At 25.4% G+C, this 21,678-nt stretch overlaps 2 protein-coding genes across 4 annotated transcripts; one reads left to right on the top strand and one right to left on the bottom strand.

Annotated features, from left to right (window-relative positions):
- Window positions 1-2,591: 2,591 nt before the first annotated feature.
- Window positions 2,592-5,777, bottom strand: LOC112682872 (deoxyribose-phosphate aldolase). 3 transcript variants are annotated; one of them, XM_025553632.1, is made up of 7 exons: window positions 5,217-5,419; window positions 4,947-5,141; window positions 4,692-4,888; window positions 4,026-4,215; window positions 3,669-3,965; window positions 2,937-3,022; window positions 2,592-2,859 (listed from the first exon to the last, which is right to left on the bottom strand). In XM_025553632.1, the coding sequence occupies exons 3-7, from the start codon at window positions 4,752-4,754 to the stop codon at window positions 2,677-2,679; spliced, it is 819 nt and encodes a 272-aa protein (XP_025409417.1). In that variant the 5' UTR covers window positions 4,755-4,888; window positions 4,947-5,141; window positions 5,217-5,419; the 3' UTR covers window positions 2,592-2,676. The 3 variants fall into 3 exon arrangements, with proteins under 3 accessions (XP_025409417.1, XP_025409415.1, XP_025409416.1); XM_025553630.1 differs by lacking the exons at window positions 4,947-5,141; window positions 5,217-5,419 and adding an exon at window positions 5,432-5,777; XM_025553631.1 differs by having other exon boundaries at window positions 4,947-5,419.
- Window positions 5,778-5,848: 71 nt separating this feature from the next.
- On the top strand, window positions 5,849-21,469 carry LOC112682873. The gene is made up of 6 exons (XM_025553633.1): window positions 5,849-6,295; window positions 14,079-14,158; window positions 18,490-18,577; window positions 19,607-19,728; window positions 20,489-20,621; window positions 20,688-21,469. The coding sequence occupies exons 2-6, from the start codon at window positions 14,084-14,086 to the stop codon at window positions 21,044-21,046; spliced, it is 777 nt and encodes a 258-aa protein (XP_025409418.1). The 5' UTR covers window positions 5,849-6,295; window positions 14,079-14,083; the 3' UTR covers window positions 21,047-21,469.
- The last annotated feature ends 209 nt before the right edge of the window (window positions 21,470-21,678 follow it).

The following is a 21,678-nucleotide window of genomic DNA, read 5'->3' as shown; positions in this document are numbered from 1 at the left end:
AAAATTGGTCTATAGGTGTATAAATAATTAACGAAGATAACTTTATCAAATTATTTTTATATAATTATTTTTTTATAATTATTATAGTTGTATTAGAATGTAGACGAAAATTCCTTCAGAATCGTCGACATTAAAATTTCTCGATCAACTCGGGGTTGTCAAAAAGTTATGATATTATAATATTATTGTTTTATTTTAATTATTTATAAGAAAAAAAATAACGCAGACTACAGTATATCAAAGCAAAACCTTTCATTTTATTGCCACTCGTTTCAGATAACAATATAGATACTTACCTATTTAAAAGATAATCGGGCGTAATATATTCAAGACTGTCCAGGTCAAAGATTTGTTTTTAACTATTTAAATTAATCTAAGAAAAATTTAACTAATTTAAGTTAAAAATTAACCAATATATTTCTTTAACTTTGTTAAATTACAATTTAACCAAGCTAAATTAATTGAATTAAGATAAAAAAGATTTTACACTTTTTCATCGGTAACATTGATTAAATATACATATATAAATGTATATTTAATCAATGTCGGTAATAAAACTAACATTTCTACAAATCATATAATATGGATATTTTTATTAGTTTGGAGTTATGACCATATTTAGAAAACAGAGCGTTAAAGATCTGACCAACTTTGCCACCACTCATTAAAAGGGAAACTAGAGTTGAAAATATCTGTACTTTCTTAACCATTAAAAAATTAAATAGATATACATGTTAAATCGGTGTATTTTTATAAATATAAGTAGTATTATAATATTAATATTTTAGGTACTTCAATATATATATATATATATATATTTACTGGAAGCCATACTGAAAATTAATGTTCCAACCTTTAATTCTAGAAACTATGATCTATTTTATCTAAGTCATCACACTCAAAACTACAGTTATTATGGACCTATCAATAGAATGTTAATGAATTGTAATGAAGTGAAAAATTTTGATTTTTTTCTTTGATAATATGTATAAATTAAAAAAATTACTGTTGTTATAATTAGTAGATTGTAAACTTTAACATTTGTAAACTTGGTACTTGTAAAACTCTGTACTATTGCCTTCTGGGCGTTAAAATATAAATATAACATTGACAATAAAAACATATAATATGGTATACCTATTTCATATATATCAGTGGGGCACACAGGATTTTTTTTCGGGAAGGTCAAGGTAAAAATATAACACATTTTACAATTAACAAAATTATGCAAATCCTTTATATATTTTGACTTAAATAATAGCATTTATAACAGAATAGACTATTCTATAATCAATGATACTAGGTATTCAAAACTAGCTCTTCATTTTTCAAACTTGTAAAATTTGTTAATTTAACCTAGACATCGGAGAAAATTTCGAGGAGTGGGGGGGTTATAACCCCTTAACCCCCTTCTGCGTGCGCCACTGATATATATTCATAGTAAGTCTATTTTTTTTTATAAACAATTTTCATTAAATACATACAAAATTAAAGTAAATATCCTAACTATTCTCATTTCAATAATTTTATCAACTAATATTATACAAACTATTGTACTTATTTTTGTTACACAACAATCTTAATAGGTATTTTTTGATTATGGTTACAATTTATTGTATAAACTATATTAAATTACAAACTTATTGTTCTTATTGTCAACCTACATTGAAATATATTATTTTTTAACTATACCTTATTTATAAATTTATATATATTATAATTATATAATCAACTTGTACAAATGTAACAAATGTACAACCATATTCCATCCTAAATTAACTCTTATGATCATATTTCATTTTTGAATATCTAAAACTGAAATATGTTACTATAATATTGATACTCATTATATTTTACCAAACTATATAATTAAAAAACTCTTTCAGTTAAAATAATTGGCTATTTACTAATTTTAAGTAATCAAATACTAAATATTTTAAATAAATACTGTATCCAAAGAAATATTACTAATATGGAGGTAGCAACCATGAATAATATATATTAAAATCCCCAAGCATTAAATAGTTACATAAGTCTTTATTTTATTTAAAATTGAATATTAAATTTTTATACCACATATCAATACTCTTTAAATAAAATTATTTTTTTTTTTTTTTTTAAGTAGGGCACAGTATAATTATATGATCCCTTTAAGAATCTATGAGAATTCAAATGTGTTATTAAATTATTAGATTTCTTTAACTGGTTATCTATTCATTTAAGAATTTAAAACAATCAAAGAATACATATTTATGTATAAGTAAAAAATTTATAATTAAGTACATTTAACAGGACATTTTAGGTTTTAATATCATTATAAATAATTTTTATTTATGTATATATATATATACACACACATACACACATATATAATCTAAATTTGTTCAAATCAAATAAAATATAGATTTATTATAATATATTAATTTATTAAAATATAGAATTTTAATTGGGTATCTAATTTGTTTTTTAAAAAATTTTGAAAACTGAAATGTGAAACTTTCTACACCTTTTTAACTATTATACTAATACATAAAATGTAAAAAAATAATTTTATTTTATAGACTTGATTTTAAATATTTTTACTATTATCATCACAATTATATTATCGATTTATTGAACATATAAAATATTCATTACATGGTTTCAAATTAAATTACAATTAATAGTTTCAACTGATTATTGATGAAATTTCTTCAAAACTATACTTAATCTTTTAACTACATCTTCTAGTAGACTGGAAGCACCAATGCGGAAAAGACTTGCCTGTAACCAATCATTTCCCAAAATGTTTTTTACTAACACTAGCCAACTAAGTGCTTGTTCATTGAATTTAATTCCTCCAGCTGCTTTTATGCCCACCTATTGAGAAAAATATTATTTAATAAACTGAAAAATTACTAAATTTGACTAAATATGATGATAAGCATATTATCTACCTTGTAACTTGTTTTTTCATGATAATGTTTGATAGCTTGACACATTACCATACCATGAAATAAAGTAGCATTCTTAGCTTCTTTTCCTGTGCACATAAGAAAATAAAATTATATCAAACATAAAAAAGAATAAATATTAACATGAATATATAACACATAATATCAAATAAGAACAATGAACCCATAAATAATATTAATACAGACGAATATAAAAGGATAGAAAATGTAGATCTAAAACAACTATGCAATACACCATGTGTGGTGAGTTGATGAAAAATTAATGAACACAATGGTGAAAAATGTATTCAGGAATAAGTAACAGGAAGGTTTTGAAAGTAACAGTTGGCTAGAGAAAACAGGATTCATTTAATGTTGTTAATGAAAAAAGATATCAAAACTATTAATGAATCAGCTAAATTAGAGAACCCCCTAGAAAAGGATAAATAAAAAAGATAAGTAGAAGTTGCTTGAAAGATAAAAAAAATTATTACATGATTCCTGTTGGCTTGTCAATGTTTCAAAAACTAAGTGTTATTGTAATAGAGTAATACATTGTACAAAGGTACATGTTATTGCATAATATGAATACACATATGTGTATTTATTTTATTATCAATTTATTCCTTGTACCTAAGCTAATATAACCAATATTTATTATAAATATAAATTCACAACCTTTTTTTAGCAGAAAATTAGTTGAATACGATTACACTTGCATTTTATTAAACATACCAGTAGATGTTTTAATAAAATCTGATCCAGCCATCATAGCTGTCATGGCTGCTTTATACACAGTCTGATTAGAGTCTAATTCAGAAACTGACAAAATTGTTTTAAGCGTAATATTTCCTTTAATGCATAGACTTTTTATTGCACGCAAATCATAATATAATTCTTCAAAATTGCCACTAATGGCTAGTCCACGATCAATGACAATGTCGATTTCTGCAGCTCCATGTGAAATAGCATACTCCACTTCAGTTATTCGACAACTCAATGGAACTTGGCCCATAGGAAAACCTCCAGCAACTAAAATGAAATATAAGTTTAAAAACAATATGAGAAAATGTTAATTATATGTGTACTCACCAGAAGCAATGTCTATGTGTTGTTTTAAAAATCTTAATCTCTGTACAACATCATAAATACGCACAGAAGATACACAAACTGTTTGTGGAGTTAATGTACTAGTTGTGAAGTAATTACGAAGTTCACAAGAATGAGTGTTCGCCATTTTTTCAATATCAGATTTTAACAGTTCTTTGGCATATAGAAAAGCCTAAAACAAATATATACAAGTTAATTATATATCTAATCAATAAAACCAGTACATTATAGTGGTATATTTCTATATTATTTAGATAAATAAAATTTTTCACCAAATTATAACTGATATTTGAAAATATTAATAATTTATGATTATTGCACATTGTCAAAACCACTGTATAGATTTATCTATTCTGTGTTAAAACTATTAAGTAATCAAATGTATTTAGTGTTGCTAACTAAATATAATTCAACTGTATTCATAATTATATAATCAATGTTGAAACTTACAAATAGTTATTAAAAATCACAGATGTTTCATTTAGATTTTTTATATAATCTGCACTTCTATTTTTTATGTATAATTGGTCAATATATAACACTTCTCAAAAAGTAATATGACAAAATAAAATTTAAAGATAAACAGAAATATTTTGTTAAACCAACAGTAATTATTATTATTTTTAATTCAATTAAATTTGTTAATACTTTGTCTACAAGAGCTTCAATGGTTTGTTTATTATCTGTAGAATTGAGTGAAGTAAGATCCATAACATGCAATATAAGTCCCAAATAAGAAGCTTCGATTTCTGGTAAAAATCCAACTTTGGTGCATCTATCACAGTCATCAACAACTGATTCAATGTCAGATTTTTCTACATCTAGACCCGTCAACAGTGAATCATCTAAAAATAACATAAATTCTATTATTTCATTAAATTAATAAAGGCACTAGACTATTACATTTTGTATAACGTTTAATTCTTCATATAATGTATTTAGATACACATAAATTATCAATCAAAACACAATTTTTCAATCATTACCAAATTATATTTTGTCAAGAACAAACATGTTTTCAGAGTTTATAGCGAGTCAAGGTAAAAATGTCTTATAATCAATGTGTATACTCACTCAGTAAAAATTGGAAAAATAATGCTATGAAATGAGTTAGAAAAATATTAAAATGAATTCAACTAAATGGTTATAAGCTTTATTCTTATTATGATATACTTCTTGCAGTTATTTTGAAACATAATTATAAAATAAACAGCCATGGTTGGAGATTACACTGCAGCAATATTACGCTTCTGAACATATGTTCTAAGTGTAATGGTATAACCAAAACGAGATGGCATTTCTTTTTTCGTAAATGATTTTTATTAAAGACATCAGTGTTCCACTCCAGTTACCGAACCGGCTTCAATAATTGAACAATTATACTCTACCGAACAATATTCCCGGATTGGACATTGCAAACTGTTGATTTGTCGCGCTTCTATGGTATCAACGAAGTTGAGTACGAAAATAAGTGCTCTCAAACAGGTTTGGTGTCACTCCGAACTGAAGACAAGGCTGTTGCAACTCCAATAGTTCGTTGAGGATGAATCGGTCGTCACGGGGTGAGGGAGCTAAGACAAGAACGTGAAGGAAAGCAGAGGAAATGAAAGATTGTGCAATTCGGGAACCTTAGAACTTGGTCGTCTTCGCCGTTTCAATGTCCCAAGTCCAAATTCGAATTATTATCAACAACAATAGTTGTCACGTGACAGCGATAACGCTCTAGGTACGACGACAACCGAAATAGCCGTTCGGACATCGTCGAGTCATTATCTATACGCGAGCTGAACTGCTACTGATTATAATCGTGATAGTGTTTGTTCGCTCGCAGTTATTTTTTACTCAGGACTTCGGGTCTTATCCCAAGTATTAATTTACATTTCACTATCATTATAATGGTCATTTAGTTTTTTCTAGGATCATGTCGTTCCATAACGTACGTAGCTAGTAACTTACCTCGCGTTAACGACGTACCATCACAACGATTGTCTGAACACTACGTTCCTGATATAATCGTTACCGTTCGCTTACTTAAGACCGTTTATCAATCACCGAACGCCTTTCAAATCTCTTATTCGTTTTAATCGTTGTGCCATTTGCTTCTCCCCAACTTCTATGCCAGAGACCGATTTGAAAATTCGTTTAATTTTCACAAGACATAGTGTTCGTACGAATATTCATTTATCTGAAGACAGAACGAATTCACTAGCTATTTAATAGCAAGATATATAGTAGATTTATCAACAGTTCAGGTAAGTAAGAGTACCATCTGCTAACCTACCATACGTTAAGTTCATGTTTAATATTTGTATATCAATTGTAAATTTGTTTATCGTTATATTAAACATTTATCATTATGTTACAAACGCTATGACTGTACAGAGAGTAGATAAAAAGACCTTAGTCCTTTATCCTTTACAAAAATCATTCTGGATGTTGAAGTAGTTTCAATTTTGACCTATCCTCTACCAGCTTGATCTATATTTGGAATTCTTTTTTTGATTTATCAACTAAAAATTAGTTACAGGTCAAAGATAGTTTTAACCTGGTATACTATTATTAGTTCAGCTTTTTGTTCATTAGTTTACTTTACATTAAATCTATAAGCTTCGTAAGCCTCTTTAATATTACACTGATATAGTGATCTGTATAAATCTGTGTTGTCAATGTTAAATATGGTTGACTTTTATTACCCTTAATTGATCATACATTTTTAATTCTACTACCATACTCAGAGCTGTATCAAACATTTTAGTGCTCCAGGGCCACTGGGCACAGGTAGCATATTAAGTACAGATAAGGGCGCTCTCTTACTTATAAAAAACTACAAGGCCCGGGGGCAATTGCCCCCTTTGACCCCCCCCTTAACACGGCCCTGACCATACTCAGAAATTTTTTCTTTTATTCAGTTAGTATTCCACACTAAATATGTTTATGTTTAGCAATAATTTTTTAATAATCTTTTAAAAAAAATACATAAGTACTAGACTGTTAAAAAAAATTAATCTTTGTAAATATATTAATTTTTCTTTAAACCTTAAAAATAATCATGAGGTATTATCCAATAGTATTATTGAATATTACCTATTATGATATCTTTTTGTTTTATCAAAAATATAAATTATTGTGTTAAAAAATGTTATGTAGGTAGTTATGTTATGTAGCTCAAAAGTTAATTATTTTCAGCTTCTCCTATAAGTACTAAGAAAATCTAAAAACTACCAATTTTTGTCCTATTAAATTTCTGTATTAAAGTTTTGATACAGATTTATTGTCCAAAACTGTGTTAAAAGCAAAATAAAAAAGCAATATAACTATGAAATATAGAGATATATTCCCTATATCAGTGGTTTCCAAACTGTAATTTGTTTTCTTTTTACCTAATGTTTGCTTATGCTGTAAAACCTAATACATTCCTCTTTTTGACAGCTTTCATGATTATTGTATGCTAAATTATATATATTATTAATGTTATTGTTATTCTAAAAAATGAATTGTAGTATACATATATTTACACATTTATAATTTGTTAAAGTTAAATCACATATCTAACTTAATTTTAAACGAAAAAGCATAGAATAATTACTCTTTTAGTAATCAGTTATTAATTATATTATTTATATAATGATAAATTAAAATTAGTATTATTAATATTTATATTTATTGGCACAATAACATGTAGACTTACAATAATTACTAATGAAATAATAAATAATAAACTTTTGTAAGTATTTTGAAATTAAACCAAATTTACAAGTACCTTGTACAACATCAAATAAAATTATTATATAATATCTATTGAACCAATTTCACAGTAGGTTCTGCTAATCGCATCAACTGAACTATTATAATTGTTATTTAAATAAACTAATTAAAAAATTCATTTTCCAACATTGGAATAACAATATTATAGGACTATGCATAAACATAATAATCCACAAGTCATAACATCATCTACACAGATATTACGCTATAGAGAATAATAGCCTTTTAGTACTTTTTTCATGTAGATAGTACTGTCAAAATATTGTATTTACTATATCAATGTATTCAAGTGTTTCTTGCTTTTATCACAAAAAGTTAAAAATTAATTTTCATCAATGATTTTTTCTCAAACAAGAAGTGAATTCAAATTTTTACATTTCTACAAAATTTAATGTTCACCTCCAACACTTAGTATTTGCACTTTGTCATGTAATTATTGCAAATTTTATTGTCATTTAACAATGGCTGTTTATTAATTTAAAAAGAATAATAATACATTTATATTTCATTGTATTAAATGTTATAAAAATCAAACATTTTGTATGAATTTTGACAGATTTATTTTATTGGATTATATTATGAAAAGTTTTTTTTACTATAAACAATACACTTTAGATATATATGAAGACTACAGAGCTCTGCACGCAATGGCGGCACTTAGCTCTTATTATCGGGGGGGGGGGGGGGGGGGGGTTTGCAAAAATTAATTACAATTTATTGACCAATTTAAAAATCTACTCTCATTCAACTTATAACTTATGTGTATTTTATACATTTTGATTAAAGCACTGATTAAATAAACTATGTTGTATATTTAATCAATGTACATGTACGTTAATGCATTAGTTTATATTAATTTATGGTAATATTGATAATATTGATCTGACTTAACAATGTTAAAAAATGAAAATAAACCAAACTGTTTACATATTTTGTATAAGACTAATGTAGAACAAATTTTAAATTAGACAGTTAAAAAAGATTAGATAAGACTAAATCTGGTAAAATAATAATTTACACAAAGCACAGACTGTTTTATATTTTAATTAAAATAAAACAATAATTTTTTATAGATAAAACTGTAACAAGATTTGAAGTATTTTAAGTCTCTAAATAAATTATTATATTTAATATATTAATTTTAAAAGGCTAAATTATATACTATTTTTTTATGACGTTATAAAAATCAAACTAATGCTCAATAAGTTATTGAAAATAATTTTTTAAGTAGGTACTAACTACTAGATCAGTGGTTCTCTATCTTTTTTGGGCAGCGATCCAAAGTTTCTTCCAAAAATCTATCGCGACCCCATGGTTTTACATTTACAAAATCAATAAAAATAATTCCAAAAAACAAATTTTTCTATTTTATTACTTATTTACTACTTTATCATAATAATAATAATAAAGTATTTTTTATTATTAATATTTAAATATTTAAATATTTTCTATTAGTTCTATAGTCTATAGTCTATAGAATTTAAAAAAACATAAATTTCTTACAATCTGTATAATTAATAAAACTTCTCGCGACCAACAAAAAATTGACTCGTGACCCACAGTTTGAGAAACGCTGTACTAGATTGTATATTTTCTCCTATGGATTGAGAATATATAATTTAAAATAATTGCTTACCAAATCTTAAATTTTCATTCACGACATCAAGACGGATATAAAATGTTCAAAATAAAATATAAAACCATATACCTATAATTATAAAATTGTTCACAATATATATATTGAATACATTTAGAAATAATACAGATGTCAGATAAGACAATTCACAACCATTAACTCCAAATCTATTTGTGGACCTTTATTCTATAATAAATAATAGTATGTATATATGTAAAATCATATTAAATTGTTGTTAAAAATTAAGCCATTATTATTATATTGAATTGAAGCGAACGGACTGGATTAATTTTTTTTTTCTTAGAAAAGGGGTCGGACTACGTTCAATTGAAAAAAACCAGACTGTTATAGAACACTAGTAGAGACTATTTCAAGTACCTACATAAATTATAAATACTTATACGTGTCTGTCAAAAATACATGAACAACTTCATATGAATACAAAAATTATCTTTTATTTGTCATTATTATAAAATATTGAAGTACCTAATACTTGACCATTTATTTATCAAAATGTATAATGATAAATATTTGTCATCCGATGATATTATGTTATTTTTTTAAAAGTTCCACATATTCAAATATTATCAATTATGTTTCCGTTTATTTCAAAATATTCCATTTTGTTCTGTATTTATATTCGGAATATAATATTTACTTTCACCATAACCTCAAAATAAAAAAAAAATTGTTAAGTTAAATTGTTTCTGATTATTCTGGTGTACCATATCAGCTACTATATCACAGGGTATTTATTATTAAGTAATCATTTTGCATTATGAAACGTAGTATTTTATAATCAATTGTATTTCTTTCATTCCGATTTAGTTTATTTAAGCACATTTGTGTAAATATATTTTGTATAAGTATATAGCTATGTACTACTGTTTTAAATGTGTTTATACATTGTTTAGTCATTAGTCATTATTTGTAAACGAAATCTTGGAATATAATATAATATTTTTATGATGAATTTTATTTTTGCATTAAAAACTTATTATTTAAGTCTCGTTTTGACTGTACTTTTGGCAAATCATTTAATTACTACAATTTTTACTAGGTATATGCTGTACAAATATTTATAAAATGTTATCGCACTGTAATATGGTAAATAAAAATTAGCAAACTTGTAAACTATACGAAGTTGCATATTTAACATTTATTTATTTACTTCCTTTTTAAAAGATAAGACAAAAAATTCAGCAAATATATCAAATTTTCCTCTGTAAACCTTTAACCTATATAAATTATGTAACACTGAGAACTAAAGTTTAACGATTTTTTTTTAATTAATATTATACTAATATATAACTTATACTTTGCATTAACCAAACGATTTATTTTAAATAATTGTTAGTAGTGAGTTTGATTTACGCATAATAATCAGTTTTAACAATATTCATAGAAATCATTTTGTTTGCATTCAGTAATCACTAATTTTGATATTTTGTACATTTGTACAGCACAATTAAATTAGTTTTAAATTGTCAGCATACCAATCCACCGAATTGTTTTTCACTCTAATACTTTTTCGAAACTCGTTTCATGTCATATAATAAAAATTAAAAAAACACGTGGCGTTAATATGAAATATAACTAGTGATTACGTATCCAATGTTATTAAATGATGAAAATGATTTGTTTAAATTAAAAATAAAAATTAAAAAAATGATTTTTTTTTTTTGCTAATGCAACGGTAAGCTGTTTGAATATTAAAAAACGTTTAGACTCAAATAATATAAAATTAAAATATTTCGAAATCCCTTTAAAACTAATATCCAAACTCCACATTCAATGCACACTGCCTTTGAATGCCAAATTTTTGTTCAGTCAAATCATGGACTGTTAATTTTATTATATAATGAATAATAACTGCGTCTAAGGCCGGCGCCATCTCTGCAGAAATGATACGACGCAACGAGCAATCGTCTCATGCATACCTTAACTGCCGCCAAATTGTAATTTGTTTTCTACACAGTAGTCGTGTACTGTTTATTAACAGTAATAATATAATAATAATCGCGATCACCCGCAAAACGCGCCCGGAGATTAAACGTGAATTATTACTATGTATACATATGCATATTTATTAATTACTCTTATTTCATATTTATGAATACTGATAACAAAACACTTAAAAAGTTAAAAATCCGATGGCCTCATTTCGGTTTATTTTAATGTTTAAAAATATCCCCAATTGTTTTACTTTGTGGGTCGTTGAAACAAATTACGTTATCGTAAACAAATCTAACACTATCTAAACTTTTATTTTCGTGTATGATGATTAATCAATGTAGTTCTTTATTTTACTTTAATAATTTAATAACACTAAAAATACAATATCGTATAATATCTTTACAAAAATGATTGTATTTCTAATGATAAGTAAATTATTTAGAATCAGTTGATCCCCTACTCACTACTCCACTCAGAATTATCCAAGAAATTTTCAAGTCCTAAAAATTAGATTTTTCGTTGTACTCGCTCGTAGTAAATAATAGGTGTGGAATTAGTACCCTTCTATAATTCTAAACAGTCCATTCCTAAATGACGTGACCACTTACAGACTTCATAATAAAATTATATTTATTATAATACGCGAAACGGATTCGAAGAGAAAAATAATTAATCATGTTCATCAGATTTCCCATTCATAATTAATTATAAAATAAATACTATCATGATACCTATGAAATGAAAAATGTATTTGCCAACACCTCCCAAACGTGGACTATCATTATTCATTAGCAAACATTGTTTTAGTTCTTTGAATATAAACACTTATTAATTAGGCGAAAACATTTTTATTAGCAGATTACCATATAACCATAAGCGCAACTAGAGCTTACATATGGAGGGAGGAGGTTATAAGTGCCAAGATAACACAGATCCGCAGGGTTTATGCCCCTCACGCCCCAATCTACTAATTTACATAAAGGCAAAATACATGTATACAAATTCAACTCTAAGATTAAAATTTTATTTTAATAGGTTCAAATGTTTTGTCTTAAGTACAGTACATTTCTAAAGTATCTTCATTATTTAACGAATTTAAAAATCCCTCTCGATATTTGTAAAATGATTTTTACAGGTGCTTATGGAAATACTTATTACTACATGTAACATCTTATAAAAATTGAGATCAACCTATCTATATATATATATATATATATATTACTAATATAATTTATATGTAAACCAAGTTTAATAATTTTCATGTAGTTTCTTGCTACAGTAATTTCTGATTTTAAACCATGAATATATATTATTAAAACATCCCAAAAAAAAAAAAAAAGTAATACTACAATAAATTTCTATTAGAAAAATATTATTGAAAAATGTAATACTGTCAAATTCAATAATTATAATGTGCAGGGTTCAGAGTTCTAGCAAATACATATTTTTCTTGATTCATCTTATAACATTAAAAATAAGATACAAATATGTTTCTCACTTCACGGTTATCATACACAAAATTTAATTTTGCTATTTTTTGTATATTTACAGGTTTTATTGCTATTTTGCTAATTTAGAGTTTATAGTGCTATTTTTCGGTATATTTTTACATAATGTAGGTATAATCACATTTTATTGATAATAATTGTATTTACTTGGTTAGGTTTTTTAAAATATTTTAATTATTGGAAATAAATAGACCTCATCAAATATTATTTTATGTTTTCATCGACAATTTAACGTATTAATAGTTAGTGACGTCATTGTTATTCCCTTATTATATCATTGCATTAGATTATCAAACATTTTAATAATCTAGAATAATTTCTAAGGTAAATATATAAAATAATTTAATAATAAGTACATTTTTACAAATATATTCAAGTAATTTAACGTTTTTGTTAACAGTTTATAATTCAATCAGTCCAGACTGTGTCTAATAAACCCAACAATTTGTAAAATTACATTTTTTTCAAGTTAAATGCATATTTTTTGATTTTCGTACTATTTATAGCGCATATTTTCGTTTTTATGTGCATATTTAAAAGCTAAAAGTAACATTTTTAGTGCCATAATTTCCGAGCCCTGATAATGTGTGTTGAAATTATAGACATAGTAGATTAGTTTTTATTTCATTCTCAAACACAAAATTCTGGAATTCATTATTTTTAATCTGGGGGTAGGTTTATGAAAATATTTAACGGGGCCAAGCCCCCCCCCCAAGTGTCACTTATGCTGATAACCAATCAGTACCTATAGAAAATATTATTATCTAAAAATAATCAACTAGATTCAACTGTTCCCAGGAACCGATTTACGTCCCCGTATTGATGATAAACAACAATCATCGGAGCGGAATTAAAAGACTAGAAAACCTATGATTAAATTTAGAAAACCTTATTACGGTTTTATGTTTGTACAACCATCAACACCAGCAGATAACACGAAGTTGCGCGTGCTATACCTGACGACCGTCGTTTTATTATCGTAATACGCTCACTGCTCATTTCACATTTGCGTTCGGTCCGTTGCTTACTATACTTCGTTGTCGTCCGTTGTTTGTCATCACATACGATTTATATCCATCCAGCTACTCGTGTTATTTTTGATTTTCTCGCATAAATATCGAGTCCGTGATCATTTGATATTTAAACGTATTGTTGTCGTTGATTTTACAGGCCCAATGGCAGACTCCAAATGCTGTTTTGGTTGTTCGAACGTGCGAAACGGCACGTGGGTCATATCTATTTTTGACATGGTGAGTGAATTTAATGTAATTTACCGATAGTTGAATAAAATTTTAAATGTTGTGTACTTTTTATGTTCATTTGACGGTTTAATAAATAAATATTATAAGTACAAAGGAGTATCTGTCACTGTTGATACGATTGAATTATTCATCTGAAAACAGTAATATCGAAATGCAAATGGTAGTGGGGTAAAATCGGTTTACCGTTGTTCATCATTACTGGATAACTTATTAAAATAAAATTTTGATCGTTTACGCTTTTCATATTACCAGAAAAGTGGTTCGACGCATACCCGATGTTTTCCTAACGAATCAACGAACATTTTACACAATTTAAATGAATCGTGGTATTAATATTTAAGTACTTACTTAAAACACCAACAATTTAGTATTGGATGATATAGTTATATACCTATATTTTAATATGAATTTGTATCATATTTGACTATAAATATTAATTGTATCATTTATAATTATTTCAAGACGCTTGACTACTAGTGATGAGCACAAACGAATAATTTGGACCAATAGATTAATATTAATCAATGATTAAAATATATAACTAACAATCTCTAATCACTTTCTAATGCATAGATTGTACAGATGTATCATTATATTATTATTATAAAATTGTTTGGCTATTAATAATCTGATTAAAACGGTCTTCACACATATCGATCTTGCGATGTGAATATTAATGTGCTGTCAGTATAGTAAAACTACTGATGATTAATTGAAAAATTGGATATCAGTCGTCAGTAATTATTTACTTATAATATTGATCGTGTGAGGTGGATAATGACAGTTTTTCATTATTATTAATACAGCGATGAATGTCTAAGCGCTCATCTACCATGTTAAACATGCCAATAGTTTATTATAAATATAATGTTCATTCGAAAATAATTGTGGTAGTCTTTTTGGTTTGAAAGCTGAATTTATTTTAAAATATTTAAATTATAGTACTTCTAACATTTGGTAATTCATTCTTTTACCCATTGCTTCCGATTAGTAATCCGTTTAATTGGAATAAAGAATGCTAAAATAATTGCTACGCACGCTTTCGTCCATTTTAATAAAATAACTTTTTTTTTAATAAATAAAGACACGTGACACTGCTATTCATTGAAATGTGCACCTTCACCGGTCAAATACCCAACAGAGTATTGATAATAATCTATGCTAACCATATGAGGAGTACACCGTCAATGATGTAAATACAGTAAATAATTATACTGTTAGCATTAATAGTTGTGTGAGAGCCGCTTAATGGTCTATTTATCCTTAGTTAGAAATTATATTATAAATACAAGTGGGTTTGATTTTGGTCGGTGCTGGGCCAGTACTATTGGCCACTGGATTAACCTATTAATATAATTTATTGAATCACATGCTATTCATATACGAAACTCGTTGTTCATTATGAATATTTCGAAATTAATTGTTCTGTTGTTCTCTAGACATTGATAAAATATATATAAAATGATAACAATGTATATTCAATCATTGCTTTTATCTCGAAATAGTTAAAATATTTTGAATTGTTGACTACCAGGTAGGTATTATTACTAATTTAACAATCGGTTTAGTATATTTTAAATCTAATAAATAGTATACTCATAGACATAACACACTACAATTTGTATTTTAGACAAATACATTAATAACATTTAAGACAATAGTTATAAAAATAATAAATAATCTTATGTCTGATTTAAAACACTTAGAATAATGCAATATTAATAAATAGTTATTCCACAATTAAAATGTATTAAGCATACACCGATGAATGAATAAAGTAAAATTAGAGAAATTTAAATAATTTATAAATATCACACCATGCCCACACGATATTAGACATTTCAACGTATGCATAATCCAAATTTACCGTACTTAACGGTACTGCCTTGTTAAGTTTCCTTTATTACTGCTAATGGTTCTAACCCTTATTCTAGTTAATAACACCCTTGAAAATAAATTTGTGATATGTCGGACCTCTGTATGCTCAATTTTTCATCGCAAACCTCTAGAGTCTTGTCTCGTAAATTTGGTTACATTTGGTATTAACATAGATAATAATTAAGGATGTTACATTAAGCAATGTAATAATAATGTTCCAACCGATTTAACAAAATTATGTATAGTTAACTGAATCGATTAATACCCATTAATTAAATTCGACCACAAAAAACATATCTACGAAAAATGGCTAGTACAAATGTTTAGTGTTTTTAAAGAAAAATATTTTATAATAAAAATTAAAGAATACAATATTATCTAGGTTATGACATATCCATTTGTAGACAACTGAAACGGTAGTTATTTATAAATAAAAAATTACAATTTTCGACAACTTAAAGAGATCGTATTTCTGTTAAAAACGTATAAAAATCCGAAATGGATGTCATTCCCTGGATAATGTTGTTATCTTTAATATGTATATTAGGTTTTACTACACTAAGTATAATACTTTCGGAGTAAAATCTATTTTTCAAAAACATGTTTTTATACCGAATTATAGCAACGCTGACATCCTCTTAAACCGTCTTGATTATTCTTAATCTTCAACTGCTAAAAATTGTAAATTGTGATCGATCGTTTGATTTTGTGGGATATTTTTAATTTTCTCCATTATTGGTAATTTTATCTTATTTAAAACTTCTTTTTTTTTAGAATTTAGAATCCTCATTTCTTAATAATATTAAAATGTATAATTAACTTGAAACATGATTTTCTTCCGGTTGTATACCATTTTATTAAGCATTTTGGAGTTTCTCAGTAAATGGGAAATTTGTTTTACCCATAACAATTTTATAAAATTTATTTTGGTAATATAGGTAACTATTAACTATGTTAGCTATACGTAATTATTAAACTATCATAATTTATCTGGTGTGAATTACATTTATGTATGTGAATACATTTATTTATTCTTCTTTTTGCCACGTTTACCCAAATTATGGTTTTAAACAGCTTACCTATTTTTATTTTTTACATTTGACTGCATTTATAGCCTAAGTCCTTACAAAATAATTCAAGTACAAAGCCTAAATTTTTAAAACATTCGATATGTGAATAAATCGTTAATATTGTTTTCACTTCATCCATTAGTAATCTATTGGATTAATCGTTAGATAGGTCCAATTCAATACTTGTATAATTATAATAAGTATAGCAATAATGTCGCACTTTATATTCAATTCCATGCACGTGATCATCATAATAGTTATGTCATGATTCACATGCACAACACTTGTCGGGTTTATTTTTCATTCCCTATCTATGTATTATTCAATATTCGTATTCATTTTTTACTTTCACTCTTTTAGATTTATAGACTGCAGTTTCATATTATCTTGCAATTAATAATTTTACGAAATGTATATGAAAATAAACCATTAGTTTTTGTTTTTAGATTACGAATGACTGTAGGTAACAAAAATATGGTCCACTTAAAAAATTAACATTGTAGGTGTGCGAGAACAAGTTGATGTTTTTAATTATAGTGTTATCGAGTCTTATCGTATTGGCAACTTTTTGTATTACTGTCTACCTAAAATTTTCTAGTAATTATAAATGCATTAAATTATCAGTTCCCTTCTAAATAATTTACTACAACTCACTTTATATATAAATTATTCAAAATTTAAAACTTGTGTTTAAACTGTATATGTAATTACTTACATTTTATATCTCGTTGATAACATTATTTTATAGTTTTCTATTAATAATTAGAACTTGTTAAAATATTATTAAAAAGTAACCTAATACTAACCTAACCAATTAATTTTGTCATGAGTAAACTTTGAGAAAAATATTGATTTCTAACTTCGAAGTATATTACACATTTTGTTTATATTTTTTTTAAATTCTGGTTTTTCTTTTTATTTGAATTGCATACATTAAGCTTACTTATTAATAGTGTATTAAGATACAATGTTATATTATTTTTGAATTTGAATTTATGTTTAAAAAAATGTTAAAACGCCAGGGATTTAAATATTATTAGATCTAATAAACATGATTTTCAAGTGTTTTATTATGCACTACAATGCATGAACCATATAACACATTTTATCATGTTCTTGTGTAATGTGCAAATTAGTAAGTCAAAACCAATTAAAATGTACAGAAACTCTATGTAACCATTTTATAATTATCATTGTTGGAGATTGAATGTAGAATCATTTTTGGGTACTGGTTTATTATAACTTTCCCCTCAGATTTGTATGCATGTATGATATTTATTATGTATTATTATAGGTGATGAGTTAATACAAACCAATACAAATTTTAGTGGTGTACCTACGATTAATTTTGTAATTAATTTTTCATTTCAGTTGATATGTTCATTTTTGGCTGTAGCTACTCTTTCACGGTTGAGTGTTTCACCATATCCTTTCAAATCAAATTACCATTCTTCAAATTGTAAGGATTGACAATTTTTTTTTTTTTTACTCTTATTATTGTTTTAACATTACAGAATAAATGTTTATAAACTAGAAGATACATATTATAAAATGCTCCAAATACTTAGATACTATGTAGTATAAAATATTGATTGCGCTCTTTACTATGTTAAAATATTTATATTTGTATACTAGTTATAAGACCATTTTTAATTTAAAATTTTAGTATACACTGATAGTACAAGTATTTACAAATTAATTGAGTAACAAAACTTATAATAGAAAGAAATATTCTGAGATCATTTTAAACTAAAGAAACATATAAAATAATTTTATTTAAATAGCATAATGTTGAACTATGATTAAAACTTTTAGAAAGGTTAAATATATATGGGAACATAACATTAAGGCTTCAATTGTACCCATATGTCAGTGAATACATTTGTGCATTTTTAATATTAGCTTTCTGTTATCAAAATTTTACATTTCCTTGATTCCTTGACATTTTTAAACATGATATTTATAATGTTTGCTTCAGTCTTCAAAATGATATTTATTAGATAGATATTTTTTATTGTTATCTTTATCATAATATTACTATTATTATAGAAAACTACAATTTGAGAGAAATATTAAATTTGTTTCTGTTCTCAAATTGTGTATTCTTAATTAACTTACACAATCAATAATTTTATAAAAATTATATATATATTTTATGTACCAAATATTATGGAATTATATTATATAGCTTTTAATTAACAATTCCTTTTCTCTCGATAAATTAATATATATGTTAACAAATAAGAATAACAGAAAAATATTTGTAATATAAATTATTAAAATGTATTTTATTAAAACCTTTACTGCATAAAACAAATTATTTTTTTGAATATAGTTGTTTAATAAATATTAAATGATTTAGTATTAAACTATAATGTACTTTCTTTAGTTCCAAAAATAAAAAAATTAAAAAAAAATATTCAACTTATTTGCTACAATTTTACATTTTTTCTCAAGAATTGTATCTAATCTATTTTATTTGTTTTAGGTGATGTTGTCACTGTGGATTATATTTCACCCATGGATTATGATTTTCTCATATTTAATCAATTATGTGTATTATTCTATTTTTTTTATCTCAACTTGAATCTGAAAAATGCAACATATATAGTAAGTTAAAAGTATATACTTAAATGTTTTAAATACATAAACTTATAGCCAGTGGTCAAATTAGATGAGTTATATTTTATCTAGAGAAATTTAATGCGTCATAAATGTATACAGATCAAAATTAAAAACTAACTTAATTCATATTTATCTACATAAAGGTAAACACTTTTTTATCAAGAATTTTTAAATTAATTTAAACCTAACATTGTAGTTATTATTTATTATTTTATTTGCTTTTGCCTTGCAGCATTATAGCAAATTTATATATTTCAAACACAGATTATAAGTTAAGGAACAAGTAACAATGAATAACATTATTGAAATTAAATATTAATACTAATAGTGTTTTAATAATAACAATTATCATTGTTATTAATGTCATAATTGAAATTATAAATAATTAAAGTATAAATTAAATATTATTGTTAATTTATGATTATTTGTGACTCATAAGGCAAATGTTATTAATTATTATTATACTGATAACTGCAAGTGTGAGTGTGAGTGCAAGTGCACTCTGAGAATAATACATTTTTATAAATTATATTATTTGTTATATAACCTATAAACTTTGATCTAAAATTAAAAAAAAAAAAAATGTTCGCATAATTCAAGTGATTGAAATATGTCTAGATTAATAATTCATAATAATAGTAAAAGTATGTTGAATGTAGTAATAATACAATTATTATTTTAAATCTTCTAGTCCAAGTTAAAATTTTAATAATTTTTAGTGTACGATTGTATTTTTATTTTTTAGCATAATGCTCAAATTATCAACCAGTGGTTGGTAACCAATTCAATATTTTTTGTATTCTTCCTCCTTACTATTGGCTTTATTACTCTCAAGAATGGAACTTCAAATTTTATTCCTATTGCCATTCCTATCAGTAGTAAGTAACAAAAACATTATTTACATGTATTATACGAGTATATTAACTATTTGTCATTGTTTTTAGTTGTTGTTATATACCAAATTTATGTGGTAAAATGTTTTTATGATGACGAGGTCAAGTTCTTAGCCATTTCTGCTAGAAATGCAGCTCATTCTACAATACAATGTGCACCAATTGTGTCTATAACCAATCAAAGTGTTCAGGCCCCTCCCCTCTATCCTGTACAAGCTGGACCGTATGTTATGCAACAAGGGCCTCATCCTGTGATGCAAGCATCTTATCCTCAACAAACGTATCAGTATGAAACACAGCAGCCATCATCCCAATCTCAACCAGATCAACGTGCCCCCCAAGAATACTGTAACCCTCCGCCATATTCACCTGCTTATAATATGCATGAAGGTTTTTCAGCCAAACAGTAATCAAAAAATAATGACATTAAATAATACTATTTTCCAATGTATCTTATCTTAAAAATATGATCCCAGACTTATTTTATTATAGTGTGTTTACAAGATAACTATAATTTGTACATATAGTGGATGGAAAGTACAAATTGTTTATCGTATGTTTACATATTATTTTCTATTTATTTAAATTTAATGAACTATGTTAAGTATTGTGTGTGTTACTTATTGTCACTTCAATACTTATACATATTAATCTCATTCATGCTTAAAAGAACATTGTTAATTGTACAGTAATATGATATTTAGATTAGTTTTTACTATTGAAATTAAGGGCTATATTTTAAATTATATTATGCTATTCTTAAGATAATTTTCAGAAAATTATAAAAAAAAAAAATTTGGAAGAAAATAAAGTTAGTTTGATGTGTCACAGTAGTTATATTTTTAAACTTTTTTATACTTATTTGTCAAATCAATTTAAGACTGTATTTTTTTAAAATATATTAATCTTATGACAATGTAAATCAATGTGTTGTATAAGACTGTCTAAGAACTAAATTGTAATATTTTTTTTTATTTATTTTTTTTTTTTTTTTTTTGTATTATATATACAAAAAATATAAATATATTTAATCAATAAAAAT

The sequence above is a fragment of the Sipha flava genome, unplaced genomic scaffold (genome assembly GCF_003268045.1).
Source record: "Sipha flava isolate LNK unplaced genomic scaffold, YSA_version1 213_pilon_pilon, whole genome shotgun sequence".
NCBI lineage: Eukaryota > Metazoa > Arthropoda > Insecta > Hemiptera > Aphididae > Sipha > Sipha flava.
The sequence above is the reverse complement of the archived record's forward strand: the minus strand, read 5'-3'. Positions and strand labels throughout refer to the sequence as shown.

Coding starts and splice junctions, on each gene's coding strand:
- LOC112682872 (XM_025553630.1), bottom strand. CDS start 5,456: ATGTCCAATCCGGGAATATTGTTCG. Junction 3,966..4,025: donor ACACATAGACATTGCTTCTG/GTGAGTACACAT, acceptor ATTTCATTTTAG/TTGCTGGAGGTTTTCCTATG. Junction 2,860..2,936: donor ATGAAAAAACAAGTTACAAG/GTAGATAATATG, acceptor TTTTCTCAATAG/GTGGGCATAAAAGCAGCTGG.
- LOC112682873 (XM_025553633.1), top strand. CDS start 14,084: ATGGCAGACTCCAAATGCTGTTTTGGTTGTTCGAACGTGCGAAACGGC. Junction 14,159..18,489: donor TCATATCTATTTTTGACATG/GTGAGTGAATTT, acceptor TTTTCATTTCAG/TTGATATGTTCATTTTTGGC. Junction 18,578..19,606: donor AAATTACCATTCTTCAAATT/GTAAGGATTGAC, acceptor TATTTGTTTTAG/GTGATGTTGTCACTGTGGAT.